Genomic DNA, 21,983 nt, shown 5'->3' on the forward strand with positions numbered 1-21,983 from the left:
TTAGCAACTAAGGAGCTTAATCAATATACAGGTGCAATCTGGTAGTTCTGAAAGGCGTTTGGATTTATAATTCATCTCGAGAGGTGCAGATTCGAATATCAAAGAGAGAAAATTGATGACCACCCACAGAGGCAGAAATGTTTGTTCCCTTAAAACAACAAGCCGCCCTCCACCCCCCACAGCCCAGGGCCCAGCGGTGAACGCCAGGGAAGGCAGTCCAGCAAACGGGGAGCAGAAATGATAATTCAGTGCAAAGCTCTGATGGGGAGTTAGTACCAAACTGCACATTGTCCACAGAACAGTTTTGCATTTCGCAATGTAGCGTCCATCACCGCCACTGACCACCCCGGCTTTTGCTGCATTAAACAAGGAGCTGTCCTTGTCCGAGTCTCAGTCGCCTCTCAAAGACCCCAGGTCACAGGTTCCCGCACAGCTCCGCCTCACTAGCCGGAGCGCGTCTCCACCGCTGGCTACAAATGTTTCCCAGGGTACTGAGATCAACTTGTCAAATACCACCACTCCCAACAGAAGCGGCCCACCCTTCCCTAACATTGTACCCAGGCTGGATCCGAACGACACCAGCGAGATTGGAATGAATCCAAAAGCGGAACCCGAAACCGCCGGTCTGCAGGACAGAGGACCAAATGCCAGGCGAAGGACGGTGCCGGAGGCGAGATCCAGCTCGCCCAGGCTCCCGCCCGCACCCGCCTCTTCCTAGACCGCTTCGGCCCCACCCAGAGATCGCCCCGCCCGTTCGTCTCGACGCACGCGCATGCGCGCCTTTCTGCAGACCCGGAAGCGGATCCCGCGGAGCAACGGTCGAGCTGGCGGGAGTGAGTCTCCATTTTTCTGGATCTTGCCCTGGAGGCGTTCCTAGTCCCCGCCTCCACATCCAGATTTCGGGGATCGCCTGGTAAGGTAGAATCCTTGAACCCTCTCACCCCTCTCGCTGGGAGTTCGTCCCTTTCGCCTTCGCGGCGTTACGGTAAGACGTTTCGATCCCAGTCGCTCGGTGCGGGTCCCGGGCGTCCGCGTCGTTTCTGGTTAAAATCTCTCTGAGGCAGGTTCGGGCCAAGCCTTTCTGCCTCTGGCCCTTGCAGACCCCAGTCGCCTTGCCAGTCGCTTTCCTGCTCAGAACCTTTCTCTGACTCCCGAAACTCCCCCCTCCCCTCAACCGCGTCCGGCACAGTCGTCACTAGGAAGGTGGATGCAGGCCCTTCGCCCCGCCGCAGGTAGGGCATAGTGGGGACAGAGATGGCAGGGGAAGACGCAGGAATCTGCGGAGTTAGAGGGTCATCGGAAAGTGTGGGGAGAAAGAACGGTGGGGATTCAAACAAAGGCTGCCACAGAGTAGGGTGAAACTTTTGGAAGAGGAGTAGTGAGGGAGGGAAACGGAAATGGACTAAAGGACAGAAGAGAAACAAGGACACAGAGAGACTTATTCAGAGAACAAAACATGTAGTGATCTCAAAGCACGGGACCCAAACGCTAGTGAGTACAGAAGATAGTAAGTTGTGAAGTACCGATTTGTGGCTCTATGATCTTGTTAACCTAAAATTTGGTAATTTTTTTCAGTTGTGCAGAAGAAAGTGAGAGTTGTGAAACCTGGTGTTTGAGGCAACTGCACTTTCTAAGTATTGCATCGGAAGATAATTCCATTTGCAACCCCTACTCATCTAGAGGGCAGAGGCCTAGCTCAGTCAGTCAATGAGGGAAGACTTTCTGTAACCACATGGTGCTTTTTACAGGGGCCATTATTAACAGTACTGTTTCTCTCCCCCTTTTTTCTGTGGCTCATGGCATTCTTTTCTAAATTTGATGTATCCTCTTTATCTTTAATATCATAATCCATTGGATAGCTTTTTAATTTCCAGATTATTTTACCTCTTAATTTTATCGTTCAGATTATGAGTTTTACTTTCTTACCTATCATATATTGGAAGTATTCTGGATGTCTGTTAAAGAACTTTATAGTATTTCATTACACATCCGTTAAGGATGTTGATAATCTCTTAACACTCAAAACCTAGTTTAGCCAGTTAATTTAATATTCAATAGTTCTCTTCTTCCGCTAAGTTATCTTTTAAATTACCAAGTGCTGAGCCGAAATCTCCAACTAAATAGATGTTCCCCTCAAGTCCCCTCTGCCTTCTCTGTACAGATGTTGAAGGGTGGTCTGGATTGATATGGAACTTTGTTCCAGCAGTGCTCATCTGTTCATAATACAGAGATTGCTCAGAGCTCATCCCCACAGGTGACCCTTTTTCATGTTTTCCAGGACTAGTAACTATTTGTAATTTCATATAGGTTTTCTGGAAAAGAGGAATTAAATGCTTGGGTTTGCTTAAACCCATGAAAGAGAAGCTTCTCTTGTTCAGGAATATGAACAGTAATCTGGAATTAGGATAAGCCCTTTGTACTTAAACCTGTCCAGACCACCTTTTCAGAATTTACTTACACGCAGTTCTGCTCACTCTACTCAGATTTCTTAAGGCTAACTTGGTCAAATTACTCCCCTTTGGAGTGCACCCACCTGTAACGTGAGATGATAGGCCAAGAATTCTGAACCTGGGCTAATAAGATCCCTGAAATGATTTTCAGAATTGGGTGTGTGTTTGTCTTTGGCCATTTTCTAGGAGAGGGTGTGCAGTTATCATTAGAGTTTACAGTGTGGGCTAGTTCCAAAAATAATGAAAACCACTAAGAAAGAGGCAGGAGCATAGTCTTAGAGACAGGGATATGCCTCTGTCAGCTCCATCCTCTCTGTGTATCCTGGCTAAATCTTAAACATTTGATCATGTCATCTTTTGACATTAAACCCTCTTACAGGCTTCCCATCACCATCAAGACAAAGATCTAAACTCTCAGTATGGCTACCAGGGAGCTCTGGAGCTGGGGTGACCCTTAAGAATTATTCCAAATTGATGGCATGGACAGGCTTCTGTATCCTGCATCAACCATTCCTTGGATGCTGGCTGCCTAGGGAGGAGCCAAGAACTTGAATGAAACAATTCCTTTTGGTCAAGTGCCGGAATAACGTAGACTGTGGAGTGTGTTGGTTTCAGCAGCGGGGAGGGCTTTCTGAAGGAATGGGTGAAAAATGCACCTGTTGGACTCCATATAAGACTTTATTGTCCCTGCATCCCTCCTTTTGCAATGGGCAACAAAGAACTCTTTCTCCCACAGTGAGGTTCTCTCTATGTATTGTGGCAGAGGAAGGGGTTATGTTGATTCTAAACATTAAACAACATACCTTTTGCCACACAGTATAACCTTACCTGAGAAAGAAGACCAGAAGAGGGAAAAAAGGAGGAATGGCTCTTTTCCAGGTAAAAGTCATATTTTTCACTGATTGTTCTTTTTCCTAAAATGTCACACTTTGGACTCATTAATCTTCTCTGTCTCCATAGTATCCTGCCTAAATTATTTACTGACACCCACGGCCTTCTCCCTATTTCCTCTCATCTCCATGTAGATTCCATCTCACTGTGACCCAGTGACATGGCACTTGGGAAGACTCTCCTTTTAGGTGGTCATCCTGTGAGGGATTTTCTCCGCAGGCAGGAACTGGAGATGGGGAGTAGGCTCTGTGGTGTCCATGAGGTTGGGCAGTAAGGATTCTTCACAGACCCCTTCTGGATGCCCTTCAGCTCATATAAACCAGAATTAAAGAGATTACTATTATGTAAGTAATGTGTTAACATGCACAAGTACCTGAGAAACCCTGAAAAATAAGACGACTAATGGGGGAAGTTTGCTTGTCCAATTTTATAATGCCGTTTGACGTTAAACAAGGGAATCAGTGTGCTTCTGACTACAAAACATTAATATTTTGGGATAGAATGGGAAGTTCAAAGTAGGAATAAGGAATAGAGAGGGTGTTTTATTTAATTAACATAATTAGTTTTATTTTTTTGTTTTGTTTTTTTATTATTTTTTTTTAATATATGAAGTTTATTGTCAAATTGGTTTCCATACAACATAATTAGTTTTAAAGTGTAGAATCAACCTATTTCTCTAAAAGTAAGTGTTCCGTGAATTATTTATAGCACATCCATCTCAAAAGACCATGGTGTTCCTTTAGGAACTCTTACACCATACATCTTTTAGATAAAAATGTTTATAACTTAACCAGACATAGGAGCAGAACTTTCTGTCATCAGAGAGGCTGATGCTCAATTTTCATTTTATGAATTATTGTTAAATATTGTTATTTTTATATTTTTCTATTAAACTCCCCTAGAATATATATTTTTGTGGTTCAGTTCCACACAGGTATGTATTCTGGAAACTAAGAAGTAAAATACCTCCTTCGCTGTCATATCTTCCACCATCAATGATTGTCTTCATCAGGAAGTGGTGTTCTCTTTAGTGCAGATCTTCTAAAAATGCATTTATATATTATAATGTGATTTTAGAAAATATTCTTCTATAAATGTTTTATCACATTTTCTGCAAATTTGAAATGTTTACATATGATATGTTTGGATGTTGTTTTCATGTTAGTAAACATAGAGATAACTGCTTTTTTTAGATCCTCATTGGAACTTTCTGTAAGTGAAGATATGTGAGTCCTTTACAATTTCTTACTGTTACAAAGAATGCCATGGTTGCTGCTTCTGAGCAGGCCGACTTCACTACAGACTTCTAAGGATATCTTATGATTCTGCACCTTAAGCATGATTACCAGATTAATGATGGTCTTTCTGAGGAGACAGAGACGTTCCACTTACTAAATAAAGATTTTAAATCAACTGTCTTGAACATCCTCAGCTAAAGGAAAACATGGAAGAGAACTAAGAAGTAGAGAAACAGTGTATCAACAAATAGAAAATATCAGTAAAGAGACAGAAATTATAGTAAAGGGAAGGAATAGAAAGTCTAGAGTTGAAAGAGTATAAACACCAAAATTAAAAATTCACTAGAGGGTTCATTAGCAGATGGGCAATAAGAATAATCAGTGAACCTAAACATCGATTAACTGAAATTATCAAGCAGAAGAAAGGGGGAAAAAAGCTGAATAAAAGGGGAAAAAAAGAAGAAAAATGACCAGAGACTAAGAAACCTTTATGATACTATCAAGAATACTGATATACATATAATAGGAGTCCCAGAAGAAAAGGACAGAAAAAAAAGGTACAGAAAGAATATTTGAAGAAATAAGACCTGAAAACCTAATTGTATCAAAAACAACCTACATATTCAAAAAACTCAATGAACTTCAACTCTGACAGGTGCATGGAGATCCCTGGCAGTCACATAATCAGTCAAATTTTATAAGACAAAAAAGAGAATGTGGAAAGCAGCAAGACAGAAAAACTTCTTGCATACAGGGATTCTGAATACGTTTAACGGCCTGTTTCTCATCAGAAACTGTGGAGGCCAGGAAGCATTCTCATGACGTATTTAAAGTTTGAAAGATTAAAAAAAAAATCTATGAGGAATTCGTTATCAGGCAAACTATGCTTTAAAATTGATAGCATAATTAAGAGCCTCCTACATGAACAAAAGCAGGTGGAGTTCACACTTACAGACTCAGCCTACATGAAATACCAAATGGAGTTCTTCAGGCTGAAATGGGTAGTAATTAGTGGTACATCACTAATAATAAAGAACACTAGTAAAGGTAACTACGTAAGTAAATACAAAAGCCAATATTATATATTTGTTTTCTAAGTCATTTTTTCCTATGTGTCTTAAAAGACAAATGTGTAAAACAATAAGCAAACCTGACTTCGAGTGAGTGAAACATCTGTTCATTTGTTATAAAGTAGTTTTGACAGTAACATAAAGGGAGACTGTATAGCAGCAGTTGTTGTATGCTATTAAAGCTAAGTTAATATCAACTAAACTGTAAACTGTAGTTCCCAGGATATCCACTCAGAAAATAACTTGAAAATAGACAAAAATAAATACAAAGGCAATCAAAATGTTACGCACACACATAGACACCGAAAGAAAGGAGGAATTCTGAAAGAAAATAGACATACAAACAGCAGATGTCAGAAGTATTTCTTACCAGTTGTAATTTAAAATATGCATAGATTAAACTCTTTAATAAAAGACAAAGGAATTGAGTTTTAAAAATGATTCCACTCTATGTCTATAAAAGGTTCACTTTTTAAAAGTCTTTATTTTTATTTTGAGAGAGAGGTTGAGTGGGGGAGTGGCTGAGACAAGGAGAGAGAGAATCTTAAGCAGTCTTCACACTGTCAATGCAGAACCAAATGCAGGGATCGAACTAATGAACTGTGAGATCATGACCTGAACTGAAATCGAGAGTCAGATGCTTAAGCGACTGAGCCACCCAGGTGCTCCAAGGCTTACTTTAGGTACACAAATAGGTTGAAAGTGGAAAGATGGAAAAAGATATTCCATGCAGATAGTAATGAAACCTAGCTGGGTAATTATACAGATATCAGCCCAAATAGAGTTTAAGTTGTAAAATTGTTATCAACGATGTGGAAGGACCTATACTGAAAAAAGTGCTGATCCATCAGGAAGATAAAACAAGTATAAGCAATATGTACATGGAAGCAAAGCCCCCAAATTTTTGAAGCAACCATTGAGGAGATGGTTCTATAGTAGTTGGAGACCTCAATGCTCCCTTTTTTTTAAATAATGCATAGAACAACGAGACATCAATAAGAAAGGAGTGAGCAATGCTGTAAACCAGCTAGGCTCCGCAGACACATACAGAACACTGCATCCAACAAAAACTGAAAAATTAGGAGTAGAAAGGAACTTGCTCAGTCTGAAAAAGTGTATTATTAAAATTCCATGGCTAACTTCATACTCAATGAACAGCTGAAAACTTCCCCTTAATATCAAGAACAAAACAAGTGTGACTCATTTTGCCACCACATATCAACACTACTGGAAGTTCTAGCCAGAGAAAACACAGAAGAAAAATAAATACAGTATGTCAAAATTGGAAAAAAAAAATCAAACTATCTATATTCATAGTATACATGATCTTCTACTTAGAAATAAAGAATCCTCAGAATGAATTCATTGAAGTTACAAAATACAATATCAACACTCAAATTTAGTTGTATTTCTTCTGTACAGTAGCAATCAACAAATGGAAAGTAAGTAAACAATTCCATTTACAAGAGCAAGAAAATGAATGAGAATAAATTTAACTGAGGAAATGGAAGATTTATATACAGTGAAAACCAAAAAGTTGCTGAGGAAAATTAAAGAAAACTTAAATGTCAAGATATCCAGTGTTTGTGGATTGGAAGACTGTAAAATGTGAGTCCTCCCCAGAGCAGTATAAAGTAATACAGTCCTCAGCAAAATCCCAGCAGCGTTTTTTGCCCAAATGGGAATCCTGATTCTAAAACTCATATTGAGTTGGTAAGGATGCCACATAACCAAAATCAACATGAGAAAGAACAAAATTTGAGGACCTACAATTCCCGACATCAAACCTTCTACAATAACTTGGAGTAATCAAAAGTATAATTGCATCATAGGCTAGAAATATTGATCAAAGCGATAGAACTGAGTGTCCACAAATAAACCCATACATCTATAATCCATTGCTTTTTTACAAGTGTGTCAAAAACAGACAGTGGAAAAAGAATAGTCTTATAAATCGTACAACTAGTTGTCTGTGTGAGAATGAAATTGAAACTACCTTGTACCATATAAAGAAATCAATTCAGAATTAATGATTAAATGTAAGAGCTAAAACTATAAAAGTCTTAAGTGAAAACATAGGGGTAAATCTTTAGTACCTTAGGGTTGGCAGTGGATGTTTACACGTGACCCCAAAAGCAAAAGAGAAAAAGACAAAGTAGATAATTTGGTCATCATCATAATTAATCATGTCTGTGCATTGAAGGACATTATCACATAAATGAATCGGTTTACTTAATGGGAGGAGATAATTTGCCAATCCCATATCTACTAAGGGTCTAGAACCTAGAATATAAGAACGTATACCGTATACATTTCATTATACATTAACATGTAGAATATATGAAGAACATATACAAGTCAACAACCAAAATACAAAGAACCCAACTTAAAAAATGGTCAAAGGATTTTAATAGCCATTTCTCCATAGAAGATACACAAAGGAAATAAGCACATGAAGAGATGTTCAGTGAAAGGAGTCATTAGTAAAATGCATATCAAAACCACAATGAGATATCATTTCACACCCACTAGGATGACTATTGTAAAACAACAACAAAAAAAAGTGTCTGTAAAGAGGTGGAGAAATTAGAATCGTGACACACGGTGTTAGAAGGTATCTGCTGTGGAAAAGAGTGTGGCAGATTCTTAACAAAATTAAACCACGTGACCCAGTAATTACACTTCTAGGTATTTATATAACCAAAAGAATTGAAAACAAATATCTAAGCACTTACTTGTACTCGAAAGTTCATAGCAACTTACTAATATTAGCCAAAGTTGATAACAACGAAATGCCCATCAGTAGTTGAGTGAATATGGTCTAGTCCTGCAGTGGAATACTCTGCAGCCAGAAGAAAGGAAATGTTCCACTGATATATACTATATCATGGATGAACCCCAAACATTATTCTAAGTGAAAGAAGGCAGATGCAAAAGGTCACATTTTTGATACCATTCCATTCACATGAAAAGTCCAAAATCGGTAAATCCGTAGAGACAAAGCATTAGTGGTTGCCAGGGACTGGGCAATAGGAAGCACCTGTTAATGGGTAAAGGATTTCCTTTGGGGATGATGAAAATGTTTTCAATCTAGACAGAGGTGATGTTTGTGCAACACTGTGAATGCACTAAATGCCACTGGATGGTACTTTAAAATGGCTAATTTTATGTTAACTGTAGCTCATCAAAATTATTTTACACGGAAAGGGAACACTCACTCCAGCCTAGTCAGTCTTTACACATCTCTGCTTCTCTAATTTTGTGTCAAATAAGAACACTTTCCCTGTCCACTTGGTGAAATGTCTTTTCTTTTCAGGGACGGTTGACATTCAGGGATGTGGCCATAGAGTTCTCTCAGGAGGAGTGGGAATGCCTGGACCCTGCTCAGAGGGTCTTGTACAGGGATGTGATGTTGGAGAACTACAGGAACCTGGTCTCCCTGGGTGAGGATAACTTCCCTCCAGAAGTCGGTAATTACTTTTTATGTCTTTGCATTTTCTACTGAGAGCCACTGTTTTGATCATAGGAGTTTCAAATTCCTGTTCTTAAGGGAGTGATTGCAGCTGTTTTGATTGAGAATGGAAAGACTTCATAATGTGGCAAATGGATTCTAACTTCGTTTTCTTCAGAAGTTCTGCATTCCTGCATGTTTAGTTGGGAGGTGATGACAGGCACTTGATGTCATATGTAAGTGATGAATCACTAATTACTACTGAAACCAATATTATACTATATGTTAACCAACTAGAATTTAAAATCTGGGAGTTTGGGAAATAGGATTTAAAAACCCTTAAATTCTTAGTAAAGTCAACTCTCATTGACATCTTTAAAGATAAGGCTCAGAGAGAAGTTACTTAAAGTTGGGGGAAAAAAGAAAACCTTATAGTCAATTTTCATAAGTATCTGATTCTGTGGTCTTACCCTTGTGCTTTTGGTTAGTCGTTCTTGGAAAAGAACCAGATCTCTGCATTCCTACAATAATCCTTAAGCATTCTGGCAGTTAGCTGATTAATTTTCGAAATATGTTTCTACACCCACATAAAATGAATGTCCTTTTTTCTTTGCTGAACAAAGAGCTGGGAATGTATTCTGGAAGAGCAAAGCAGATCATGTTCTGTTTTTCTTTATAAATGGAAATCTCTTCTTGAGCTGAATATCATCTCCATTTTGGAAGAAGGGAAAGATCCCAAGACTGTGGAAAGTGAACTGAATATATGGGAAAATCCAGACAGGTGGGAATGTGTTGGGATGTGAGCACAAGTCAGAGCTCAGATGGGCACAGAGTAAGCAGCTCCAGTAAACATTGTTTGGGAAGGATCTGTGGGAAAATAAAAGTTAATTTCTTAGGAGCTTTCAAAGGAAATCCCCTGCCACCCCCTACACACTTCTCATTCTGTTATTCAGATGAGTAAATCAAATATGTACGAGGTTTTAAACTCCAACTTTTAGAACCTATAACACAATTACCTGGCCTCTCTGACCATACTGGTTCCGAGCTTTCAGAGGGGCTGGGATAGCTGTCCCTAAGGAGTCTTTTCCCTGATCTCTCTTGGTTCTCATTCCATACAGGTCAGAGCTGAGGCCTCTGTAGTGCAGACCCCAGGACCTATTCACTTTCCATTTCCATTTTGTATCCTTGGGAGAACTTCTAAGGAGACAAACAAAATGTAATCAATGTCTAATAAAGTAGAGCTAAAGTTTATCTCTTTCTTTCCTGGGCCATCCTGGCTTCTTGAGGTCGGGTGCTTTTGCATTAATTAGGAGGAAGTCGTGATGTGGATAATTCCAAAAAGTGAAATTCCAAAATTAGATGTAGTTTACATATAGCACAGCTTAACTGATATCTCTAGTTAGCTTTTCTATTGAAAAAAACCTGTATTATTCCATAGATGTTTATTGTATTCTCAGTATACAGAAAGTACCATATTGATACATATATATATTTTTGTTTGTTTGTTTGTTTGTTTGTTTGTTTGTTTCCTGCAGGAGGGGGGAGTTGTTTTAAGAACTCGACGCAGCAGCAATTTTTGTTTTGTTTTTAAGTAATCTCTGCACCCTTTTGATCCCTTCACCCATTTGTGCCACCATCCCCTCAACTTCCTGCCTCTAGTAACCACAAATATGCTCTCTCTATCTAAGAGGGGTTGTACTGTTTTTTTAAGATTCCACATATGAGAGAAATCATACTGTCTTGGTCTTGTACTCATTCTACTTAGTACAGTGTCCTCAAGGTCCGTCCCTTTTGTCACAAATGGCAAGATTCTACTCTTTTTTATGGCTGGATAATGTGTCATATACACACATCTTTATTTACCCATCAATGGACATTTAGATTGTGTCTGTATCTCAGCTATTGTAAATAGTGCTGCAGTGAACATTAGAATGCTTCTATCTTTTTGAGTTAGTATTTTGATTTCTTCAGATAACTACTCAGAAGTAGAATTAGCGGATCACACAGTAGTGTGTGGCCACACCAATTTTGGCTCCAACCAATAGTGCACAAATTCTCCACCCATCACCAACACTTGTTGTTTATTTCTTGTCTTTTTGATAATTGACATTCTAAGAGGTGTGAAGTGAAACCTGATTGTGATTTTGATTTGCATTTCCTTGATGATGAATGATGTTGAGCATCTTTTCATGGTCCTGTTGGCCATCTCTAAGTCTTTGGAAAATGTCTATTCAGATCTTCTGCCCATTTCTTAAATTGGGTTATTTGAGCATTTTTGGGTAATATTTTAGATTACCAGTCCATTATCAGATACATGATTTGCTAATATTTTCTCCTATTCAGTAGGTTCCCTTTGTATTTTGTTGAAAAGGTGTTTTTTTGCTGTGCAGACACTTTTTAGTTTGATGCAGTCCCACTTACTTTTGGTTTTGTTGATTTATCTTTTGGTGTCAACAGTCACAAAAACAAAGACAAAAACAAAACCATCATTCCCAGGATCTGTGTCAAGGAGCTCTTCCTATACCCCTATCTTATTGGAATTTTATGGTTTAAGGTCTTAAGTTTAAGTCTTTAATGCATTGTGAGTTAATTATCGTGTATGATGTCAGACAGTGGTCCAGTTTCACTCTTTTGCCTGTGGCTGTCCAGTTTTCCCAAACCATCTATTAAAGAGATTGTGCTTTCCCCATTGTATAGTCTTTTCTCCTTTGTTGTAAATTAAGTGACCATCTGTGTGAGTTTATTTCTGGGCTCTGTTTTGTTTTGGTGATCTATGTGTCTATTAGATTTATGCTAATACCACACTGTTTTAATTGCCACAGATTTGTAATCAGGGTGTTGAAATCAGGGAATGTGATGCCTCCAGCTTTGTTCTTTCTCAAGATGCTTTCACTTTGCAGGGTCTTTTGAGGTTCCATACATATTTTAGGATTTCTGTTTCATGTGTAGGTTTTTATGTGGACATAAATTTCAACTTATTTGTGTAAATACCAAGGAGTACAATTGCTACATCACATTTGAGAGTATGTTTAGTTTTGTAAGAACGTGCAAACTGTCTTCCAGACTGGTGCACCATTTTGCGTTCCCACCAGCAATGAATGAGAATTCTTATTGGTCCACATTCTCACTAGTATTTGTGTTAGTGTTCTGGATTTTGGCCATTCATCTAAATGTGTAGTGATAACTCATTGTTACATATTTACCTCAGTTAAATTTATGACTTTTTTTAAAAAACATTTTTGAGAGAGAGCGTGAGTTGGGTAGGGACAGAGAGGGAGTGAGAGAATCTGATGTAGGCTCCAGTCTAAGAGCTGTCAGCACAGAGCCCGACATGGGTTTCAAAACTAAAAACCATGCAATCGTGACATGAGTCAAAGTTGGACGCTCGAACGACTGAGCCACCCAGGCCGTCCCTATGGCATTCTTTAAACTGAGTGTTTCTGATATCTTGAGAACGTATTTTTTTAAGTTACTGCTTTAGTCAGAGAGATATCATTAACTTGATTTGTCATAGGTTTTTAAATAATGATACATTATTTTTGTGAGCTTGTGTGTCTCAGTCGGTTAAGCGTCTTGACTCTGGATTTTGTCTGAGGTCATGATCTCACAGTTCCTGAGTTCGAGTCTGGCATTGTGCAGTGTGCTTGCAGTGTGAAGACTGCTTGATATTCTCTCTTCCTGCCCCTCCCGTATTCACAAGCTTGCTCTCGCTCTCTAAGTGAATAAACTTAAAAAAAAAAAATTCTTGTACATGTCTCCTGGAACATGTATCTATTATATAATTCTTTTGATTATATACCTGGAAAAGGAATTCGTGGGATATTTAGTTTGATAATTTTTAGAGCAAATACTGAAATAGATATAAGCCTACAGTCTTCTTATAATACCATACTGTCTCCCTGTTGAATGTTTTCTACTGTTACTTCATACCCGTAGTATAAGTTCTTACAGAATGAGTCACTATTATGTCTGTTGCTAAATCAGTTCCTTTTTCTAACATCAGGCTTTAAACTTATAACACAATCATATTCCCATAGATGTGCAAGTACAAGCACTGTCCCCACATTTATAGAAAGAAAACTTAAAAACATAGTAAATAACAATAGTGTTTGAAGTCTGTGCTTGAGAAACTCCTGTATTCATTATAAAATAATATTTTGGTGTTAATTATGGAATTTAGTATAAAATATTTACCTTCCAATTCTATTTGATAGGGAGTTCTGCTGGATTTGCAATCAAGGAATTATCACCAATACAGGACATTAATAAAGGAGAATTTTACCACTTAGTGATATTGGAGAGAAATGAAAGTCCTGACATCAAGGATTTTGATCTCAAGGAAGTCTGGGAAAATAGGCATGAGTTTGAAAATAACTGGGGATATGATGCAAGAAATTACAAAGAAGTGCCTTTGACCCATAACAAAAATGTCACATGGAGAAAAGATCAAAAACTTAATCAGCCCTCAGTTACTCTTCCTCAAAAGCAGTGTGCTTCTGTAAGAAATAATACATACCTGTATTTCATGGATTATGAGCCATTTGTAAGGAATGTATTAAAAATGGACAATAATAGAAGTGGTGCTGGAAACCAGTACATAGACTGCTTGGAAAATAGAATTGGATTAAGTTTACAGGCACACCTGGCTGAACTGCAGACATTTCACAGTGAGGAGAAAATGTATGAACGTAATCCAACTGAGAAGTCTGTCAGCAATGGTTCCTCAGTCTCACCACTTGAAAGAATTCCTCCCAGGACCCAAAACATTTGGAATAAGTCTAGGAAGATTTTTAAATATCGTTTGTTACCTGCACAAGACAGGAAAGCACACACTAGAGGAAAATCTTACAAATGTAATGAATGTGGGAAGGCTTTTAGCAAAAGCTCAAACCTCATGAGTCATGAAAGAATTCATTCTGGACAGAGACCTTATAAATGTAATGACTGTGGCAAAGCCTTTACGGAGCACTCACATCTTACTCAACATAAGAAAATCCATACTGGAGAGAAACCTTATAAATGTGATGAGTGTGGCAAAGCGTTTAACCAATGTTCGAACCTCACTAGGCATCAGAGAATCCATACAGGAGAGAAACCATATAAATGTAACATATGTGGCAAGGTCTGTAGTCAAAATTCAAACCTTGCAAATCATCAGAGAATGCATACTGGGGAGAAACCTTACAAATGTAATGAATGTGGTAAGGCTTTTATCCAACGTTCACACCTTTGGAGTCATGAGAGAATTCATACTGGGGAGAAACCTTACAAATGTAATGAATGCAGCAAAGCCTTTGCTGAGCGTTCAAGCCTTACTCAACATAAAAAAATTCATACTGGAGAGAAACCTTACAAATGTAATGAGTGTGGCAAAGCTTTTAAACAGTGCTCTCACCTCATTAGACATCAGAATACACATCCTGGAGAGAAGCCACACAAATGTGAAGTATGTGGCAAGGCTTTTATCCAGAGTTCTAGCCTTGTAGAACATCAGAGGATTCATACAGGAGAAAAACCGTATAAATGTAATAAATGTGATAAAGCTTTTATCAGACGTTCACACCTCTGGGGTCATGAACGAACTCATACTGGAGAGAAACCTTACAAATGTAGTGAGTGTGGCAAAGCCTTTGCTGAGCGCTCAAATCTTACTCAGCATAGAAAAATCCATACTGGAGAGAAACCTTATAAATGTAATGAGTGTGGCAAAGCGTTTACCCAATTTGCAAACCTTACTAGGCATCAGAAAATACACACTGGTGAGAAACCACACAAATGTAATGTGTGTGGCAAGGCTTTTATCCAAAGTTCAAGCCTTATGGAACATCAGAGAATTCATACAGGAGAAAAACCTTATAGATGTAATAAATGTGATAAGGCTTTTATCAAACGTTCACACCTTTGGGGTCATGAGAGAACTCATACTGGAGAGAAACCATACAAATGTATTGAGTGTGGCAAAGCATTTACGGAGCGTTCACATCTTACTCAGCATAAGAAAATCCATACCGGGGAGAAACCTTATAAGTGTAATGAGTGTGACAAAGCTTTTACCCAATTTGCAAAACTTACCAGGCATCAGAAAATCCATAATGAAAAGAAACAGTATAAACCTAATATGTGTTGCAGTGCTTTTATTCAAAGCTCAAGCTTTGGAGATCATCAAAGAACTCATAGGAGAAAGAAACCTTGCAAATAATATGAGCAAGTATTCAACACTTACTTAACATCAGAGATTCCATCATGGAGAGGAACCATATGAAACTAACATATTTGGGAAAGCTAGTAACCAGGGTTCACACTTCACCTGATATCAGAATACAAATTTCTGAAAGGAAGCACACTGAAGAAATGTATGGCAAGGCTTATCCAAAGCTTGTTACACCTTGTGGAACATAAATTTTACCAGAGAATTCTTACAAATGTAATGAGTGTGGTCAGGTTTATAAAAAATGTATAAATTGGGGAGGGGGGTAAAATAGATGAATGGGATTAAGAGGTACTGACTTGCAGTTATAAAAAAAAATGTACAACTCTGCTTTGTGGTCTTGAAAGCATTCACATAACATGGAAGCCATACAAATATGTCAAGGTCTTTACCTCAGGAAGCACCTAAGAATTTATCCTGGACAGAAACATTACACATGTAATGAAGGCAATAATTTCTTTAGCCAGTTCTCTCAGTAGATTGCAATTAAAGAATTCACACTAGAGGGAACTAGGTCTGTTTTGAGGATTAACTATTCTTAAGTATTAAATTCCACAGAAAATTAAAATTATTTAAAACTCATGAGATAATGTATGTCAACGGAACAAGTAGATCTGTGGAAAGACCTAATCATCTTCTGTTTAGATATTTTGTAAAGATTTTATTTACCTCTCTACACCCAACGTGGGGCTCAAAGTCACAATCCTGAGAGCAAGAGTCATGCTTTTCCAACTGAGCCAGCCAGGAACCTCTATGACGTTTTTCACTCAGTTATTTAAGGTTTCTTGATGCTACATTATTATTGATGACTTACAACCTCAAGTTTGGAATCCACTGATGTTATACTTTCATTACATGTGTTTCATTTGTCAACCATCGTGGTGGTCTCAGAGAAAGTATGAAAGGAACCTCTTTTATTAGGTGGGGCTTAGTCATACCTATATACCCTGGAAAAACTAGGATGCTGGTTTTAAGATGTAGAATAGTATATATTTTGGAGCAAAAGGAGTGACCAGGAATAAATCTAAAAGCTATTATGTAAATTACCATGTTTTCTATGGTCACAGCCCCTTCTCTGGATTTGTTGGTATGATTGAGAGCCTTGGTTGATAACTATATGAAAGGGTTATGCTATCAAATATGTGATCGTGAAACACTAGACTGAGACATTGAGACAATGATATTTTCATGTGGGAATGAGGGGTTATTAAGGATGGTATTTATGTTAGAGAAAATGGAGGGGGAATGATGGTCTCTCCCTCTTTTGAAACGTAATAGCTATTATATATCATGGATGAGTAAAAATTAGTCTTAATTTTGGAAACTGAAGAGAAAGTTCTAGAGGACATTTAAATCAAAAGAACCAAAGTAGGAGCACATAGGTGGATCAGTATGTTTAGTATCTGCCTCAATTTCTGCTCAGGGTCATGGGATCAACCTCTATGTTGGGCTTTCCTCTTGAGTGTAGAATCTGCTTACAATTTTCTCTCTCTCTCTCTCTGTCCCTCTTGCCTACTCATGCTCTTTCTAAAAAATAATAAGTAAATAAATAACCCAAAAGAGTATGCTTGTGAAAGACCCAAATTTGGCCACTTAAAATGCATTTTCATACCATTTTATTTAGGGTACCCTATTTCCCATATCTAAGTAAGTAAAATATAAGCTTTTATGTAACCCTGAATGAATCCTGTTCCTTTTATTATCCCAAGTGCATCACACTTCTTTGGGGCATTTCATAATGAACACTAATAAAACATCCTTAGACTCTTAGGTTGAATGTCATCCATAACAATTTTTTTTCATGTTATATTCAAACCTACAGTTTTGGAAATATATGTTGAATTTCAGAGTTACCCACCCATAGCACATCCCAAGTATTTTTGTGGTTCTAATTAAAATACCATAGCAATGCAGTTTCAAACTCTGACCCATCACAATTTGCATCCCCATTCATGAATACAGACCATGATTCTATTTCTGCCTGCCTTTTGTGCTGAAATGAGACCCATGGTTTGCTTTAAGTGAAATTTACATTAAATGAAATTAGAAAAAGAGCAAGCATATGAAAAGTATTAGGAACTGAAGGAAAATTTGAGGAGTAAGGATAAAGGTAACACAATCTATATTTTGTGCTGGAGTGCTCAGGGAATAATTTGAAAAGATAAATCTTCATGAGTTTACTCTCAAGAATGAACAACACAATGGGAATCTTGTTTGATAACTAGAAATCTCACATATTTACCCTCTAAAACATTTTTTGCTTTTGTTTGCATTTGTGCTTACTCCACTGGGACAGGATGTTCGGATGTCAAGAATGATGACTCCGTTCACTCAAGTGTTCGGAGAATGTTGGTTATATAATGACGCTTTCTCGGGAGAGCAGGGCAGACTTCTCAAGTTCTGAAAATGGCTAGAGAAAGCAGGCAATGGTGACTACTTTGTTACGATGCATCCTGTGTGGGGCCGGGGTGATGGTACTCATTGACACTTTGAACTTAGAACTGCTGCGAAGGGAAGGGCCTCTCGGGCTTTATTATTAGCTCTTCCTGCCCAGATGAGCAGAATAGTAAGAGATAATGACGCTTCACAGGTATCATTAGTCGGCCATCAAGAGTAGAGTCAGACTCTTCAGTATAAAACTGAATGTTTACTCCTGACTGACTTGGTTGGGAAAGACCACAATCTTCCTCATGCTAACTACTACCTTCTTTTTCCAGCTGTATATGTAGCCCCCACCACACAATATGATTGTGGAAAAGGGTTATGATACACTGTTTAGATCAGTTACTTAAGGTATTTTTAGACTTGTTATGATGTCAGGATTTTTTAAATTAAGTTATAGCCTAATATTAAAATACATTCAGAAATGATACAGTATTTCCCAACTACAAACCTTTTGTAGATTGTTCACTTTAAGGGAGGTTAGAATGAATTGAATCTCAAAATCAGTCCTATCATTTTTCTAGCAAGATGCTAGAATCAGAGAGTGCCTGAGTGGCTCAGTCAGCTAAGAGTCCAACTCTTGATTTTTTGTTCAGGGCATGATTTCATGATTCATGGGTTTGAGCCCCGGGTCAGGCTCCACACTGAGTATGGAAAAATAAACAAACTTTAAGAAACTGTTTTAAAAAGTACTAGAATCAGAATATCTGTATTGAAACTTTGCAAATCAGTGTTAGATGCAGGTAAATAAAATTAACTTAAAATTAATAAATTTCAAAGGAAATAAATCTAAGTTAGAAAACACTAAGGACTAATAATTTTGACACATTTGGAACACCTATGACACTTTTCATGGGTTGCATGCAGTATTACACACTGAGGATAAAGAACAAAGTCTGGTGATGAAATCTGTCTCATCCACGGTTCTCCTTGACAACCTTGATCTTTAATATTAATAAGGAGTATGTTTAAATTTGTTCTGCAAAATGTTTTCTTTACCATCTTTTTCTTTTACCTTCTGTTGTTTAGGCATGAATATGAAGTTTGAAAATTCCCCAATATACTTAATTAATTAATTAGAGAGAGAGAGAGTACACACAAGTGGGAGGCAGGGACAGAGGGAGAGGCAGAGAATCTTAAGCAGGTTTCACTCTCAGTGCAGAGCTGACACAGGCTCGATCCCAAGTCCCTGGGATGTTGGCCTGAGCAAAAATCAAGAGTGATGCTCAACTGACTGAGCCACCCAACTGCCCCCTAATATTCTTATAAAATTGCATTATTAAAATGTGTAGCTAATTGGGAAAAAACCCTCCTGGGATTATATCCACGTAAATAAGACAAAACCTAATAAAAGGCCTTTTGCCCCTCCCCATTCATCCTTCTTGGTCCTACAGCACCCATCCTGCTGTAGGGAGAGAGAGTGCTGAGTCCTAAGGGAGGTGGAGCATGCAGAGGACTGCCCAGGGGACCCATCCCATCCCAACCTGCATCTCTGGGCTTCCTGTTATGTGAGAATGATAGACCACCTAGTTGTTTCAGCCACTAACTTCCAGGAGGTCTGTCCTTCACAAATGAAAACTGTCTGACCTGACCAGTAAGATTAATATTTGTATTGAGAGTAGAATGGAGCATTTGAGAGGGAATCTTGAATTTAACATTTTGTAGCTGAGAAAAGCTGCAAAAAGCATCATCCTTCACAGATGGGTTAGAGCTGTTTGGCACATGTTGCCTAAAACTCACAATGTGAATGAAACAAAATATAGCGTGAGAATTTATGACAAATGTTCAGGGTGCTAGGGTAGAGACTTACAGGAGTAAGGAATTTGGTGCCATAAATGGAATAACATGTTTACTTGAGTATATGAACTATTAGTCTCTGAGTGTATACGCTGCAGTAACTTTCTACTTTGGACAGATAAAATGCATTCACTCATTCTACCAGTCAGAAACTATTCTAATCACTGATATTAGCAGGAAACAAAACTCCTGTCTTCAAGTAACTTATAAGGTTGAGTCTATAAGGATAAAATATGATAGTGATAAGTACCATAAACGTGTTTATATGTAATGATCGGCTGACAGGGTTTCCTAATTTAAACAACATTTTCAGGCAATGCCCACATGCTGAGGTCATCTTTGGGCAGAACCACTGAAAGTATCATGCAAATACACATGGAGAAGGGCAAGTGGGTGTAGGAAAGAAGCAGAAAATCACCACAATGGGAACAGAATTACGGTGGATCAGGAATACCCACAATTGGCATGTGGCTTGGTGAAATGTGAGGCTAAGTTTCTACTGGAGACCTTTAAAATTTGGGAAACCTTATAGTTAGAATTTGTACAATTTTAATAACAAAACTCCCCAGAAGGCTTAGGAGCATATGTGATAGATCCAAAACCATGACCTGTTTGGAGAATGCACAGACCTATTTCTTTGTGGCAGCCTTACCACTATTGAGAGAACACAGCAGTGAGGTGGGGTAATGAATTAATGGAAAGATGGTAAATACCATTTGTGAAAACTGTCTAGGGAGTTGATCCCAGGACTTGTTAAGATACATGCTTTTCCTGTTGTCTATGCTTATACCCAGCCAAGGGTATGTTGCTTCTTCCACTTACGAATGTGTACCAAGTAATACTAGTCAGGTCGTTTATGCCCCAGTTATATCTTCAATGTCAATATCATCAAAAAAAATTGTTTACATGTAAGAAGATACTGTACTTACAAATTGAATAGTAACAATATCACATATTTCATGTTTTCCTCACTAATTCAAGACCTAGTAACTCCCAATTATTCCTAGTTTTATTCTTCCAGTTGAGACCAGTCTTGTGTCAGCGTTGCCTAATATTTTGACTATAAAAGTGACTTTTCAGTATGTTTCATATCCCAATTTTATACTAAATCAGATGTGATGAGAATGGGACTATGTGCAAGGTCGGCAAACATTTATTTAAGAAACATATAGTAAATATTTTATTCTTTGTAGGCAATACTGTTTCTGTTACCACTCTTCCAGTATGTCCTTATTGAGTCAAAAACACCTAAATATGAGTGTCCCTGCATTCCAGTTACACTTCACTTAAAAACAGACTGTAGGTTGCATTTGGCTCATGTTCTGTAGGTGGCAGACTCCTGATCTACCCAAAGGAATTAAGAGCGCTATATAGTAATAGTAACTATATAGTAAATAAAAACTGTCTTCCCTATTTTTAAGCCTCGTTAAAGAAACTAACAGTCTAGTGTATATGTGTATAGCATATGTAAAAGAAACATACTAATGGTAGCACAGGGCAGGAGTGGAGAAATGGAAGTCCATGTGGAAAGGAAAGGTCGGATGCTCTGTATGAAGAAGTATAAACACACGTGAAGGTATACTGTGGTCATCTGTGTAGGATAACCTCTACAGCAAACAAAAGCAGTACTTAGAGCTAACAACAGTGAACCACAATAAAGGATTTAAAACCATCTGTAAAAATCAGTTATTTCAAAGAAGACAGAAAGAGAGGGAATAGAGCAAAGGAGACATTATAAAAGCAAGAGCAAAATAATTTAAATCTATCTGTAAAACGAAATCATCTAAAGGCCCCATTGAAAAGCAAAATTGTCACTGGATTTTTTTTTTTTAGTTTTATTTATTTTGAGAGAGAGAGACTCAAGGAGGCTCTGTGATGTCAGCGTAGGCCCAACATGGGGCTCCATTTCAAGAGCCATGAGATCATGACCTGAGCTGAAATCAAGAGCCTTACACCAATAACCATGTGAGCCAACCAGGCGCCCCTGACAATTGGACTTTTTAAAGACAACACAATATTTCCTATGAGAAATTCACAAATTAAGGACACAAAGTAAACTCTTGAACAAAAGATAAACAAATGCTATAAAAAAAATAGCTATATTAAGATCAAAGTAATTTCAAGACCAAGCAATATGACTGGGGAAAATGAAATCTATTTCCTAATCATAAAGAGGCACATTCACCAGAATGACATGAAAATCCTAATCCCTTGTTTTCACTACAAACAAATATGTAATCAAATACTCCTCATTTCCAAGTCAGACACTAGACCATGATGGCGGACATCCCTTAGTTCACAAACACACACACGCACACACACACAAGCATCACACATAGATGCAAACACACATGCATATGCGCAACATACACTCAAATGCACAGCCATATACATTTACCCACTGACACTCACATGCACTTCACAGCAAACACACTC

General features: G+C 38.1%; 1 protein-coding gene across 1 annotated transcript; it reads left to right on the top strand.

The window, feature by feature from the left end:
• Positions 1–799: 799 nt before the first annotated feature.
• Positions 800–20,960, top strand: LOC109260968 (zinc finger protein 677-like). Its single transcript, XM_019439467.2, has 4 exons — positions 800–913; positions 3,268–3,329; positions 8,966–9,119; positions 13,315–20,960. Exons 2-4 carry the CDS (start codon positions 3,315–3,317, stop codon positions 15,297–15,299), a joined length of 2,154 nt encoding a protein of 717 aa, XP_019295012.2. The 5' UTR covers positions 800–913; positions 3,268–3,314; the 3' UTR covers positions 15,300–20,960.
• Positions 20,961–21,983: the final 1,023 nt, after the last annotated feature.

The sequence above is a fragment of the Panthera pardus genome, unplaced genomic scaffold (assembly GCF_024362965.1).
Source record: "Panthera pardus isolate Hobbes unplaced genomic scaffold, ASM2436296v1 HiC_scaffold_18, whole genome shotgun sequence".
Taxonomy (NCBI): domain Eukaryota; kingdom Metazoa; phylum Chordata; class Mammalia; order Carnivora; family Felidae; genus Panthera; species Panthera pardus.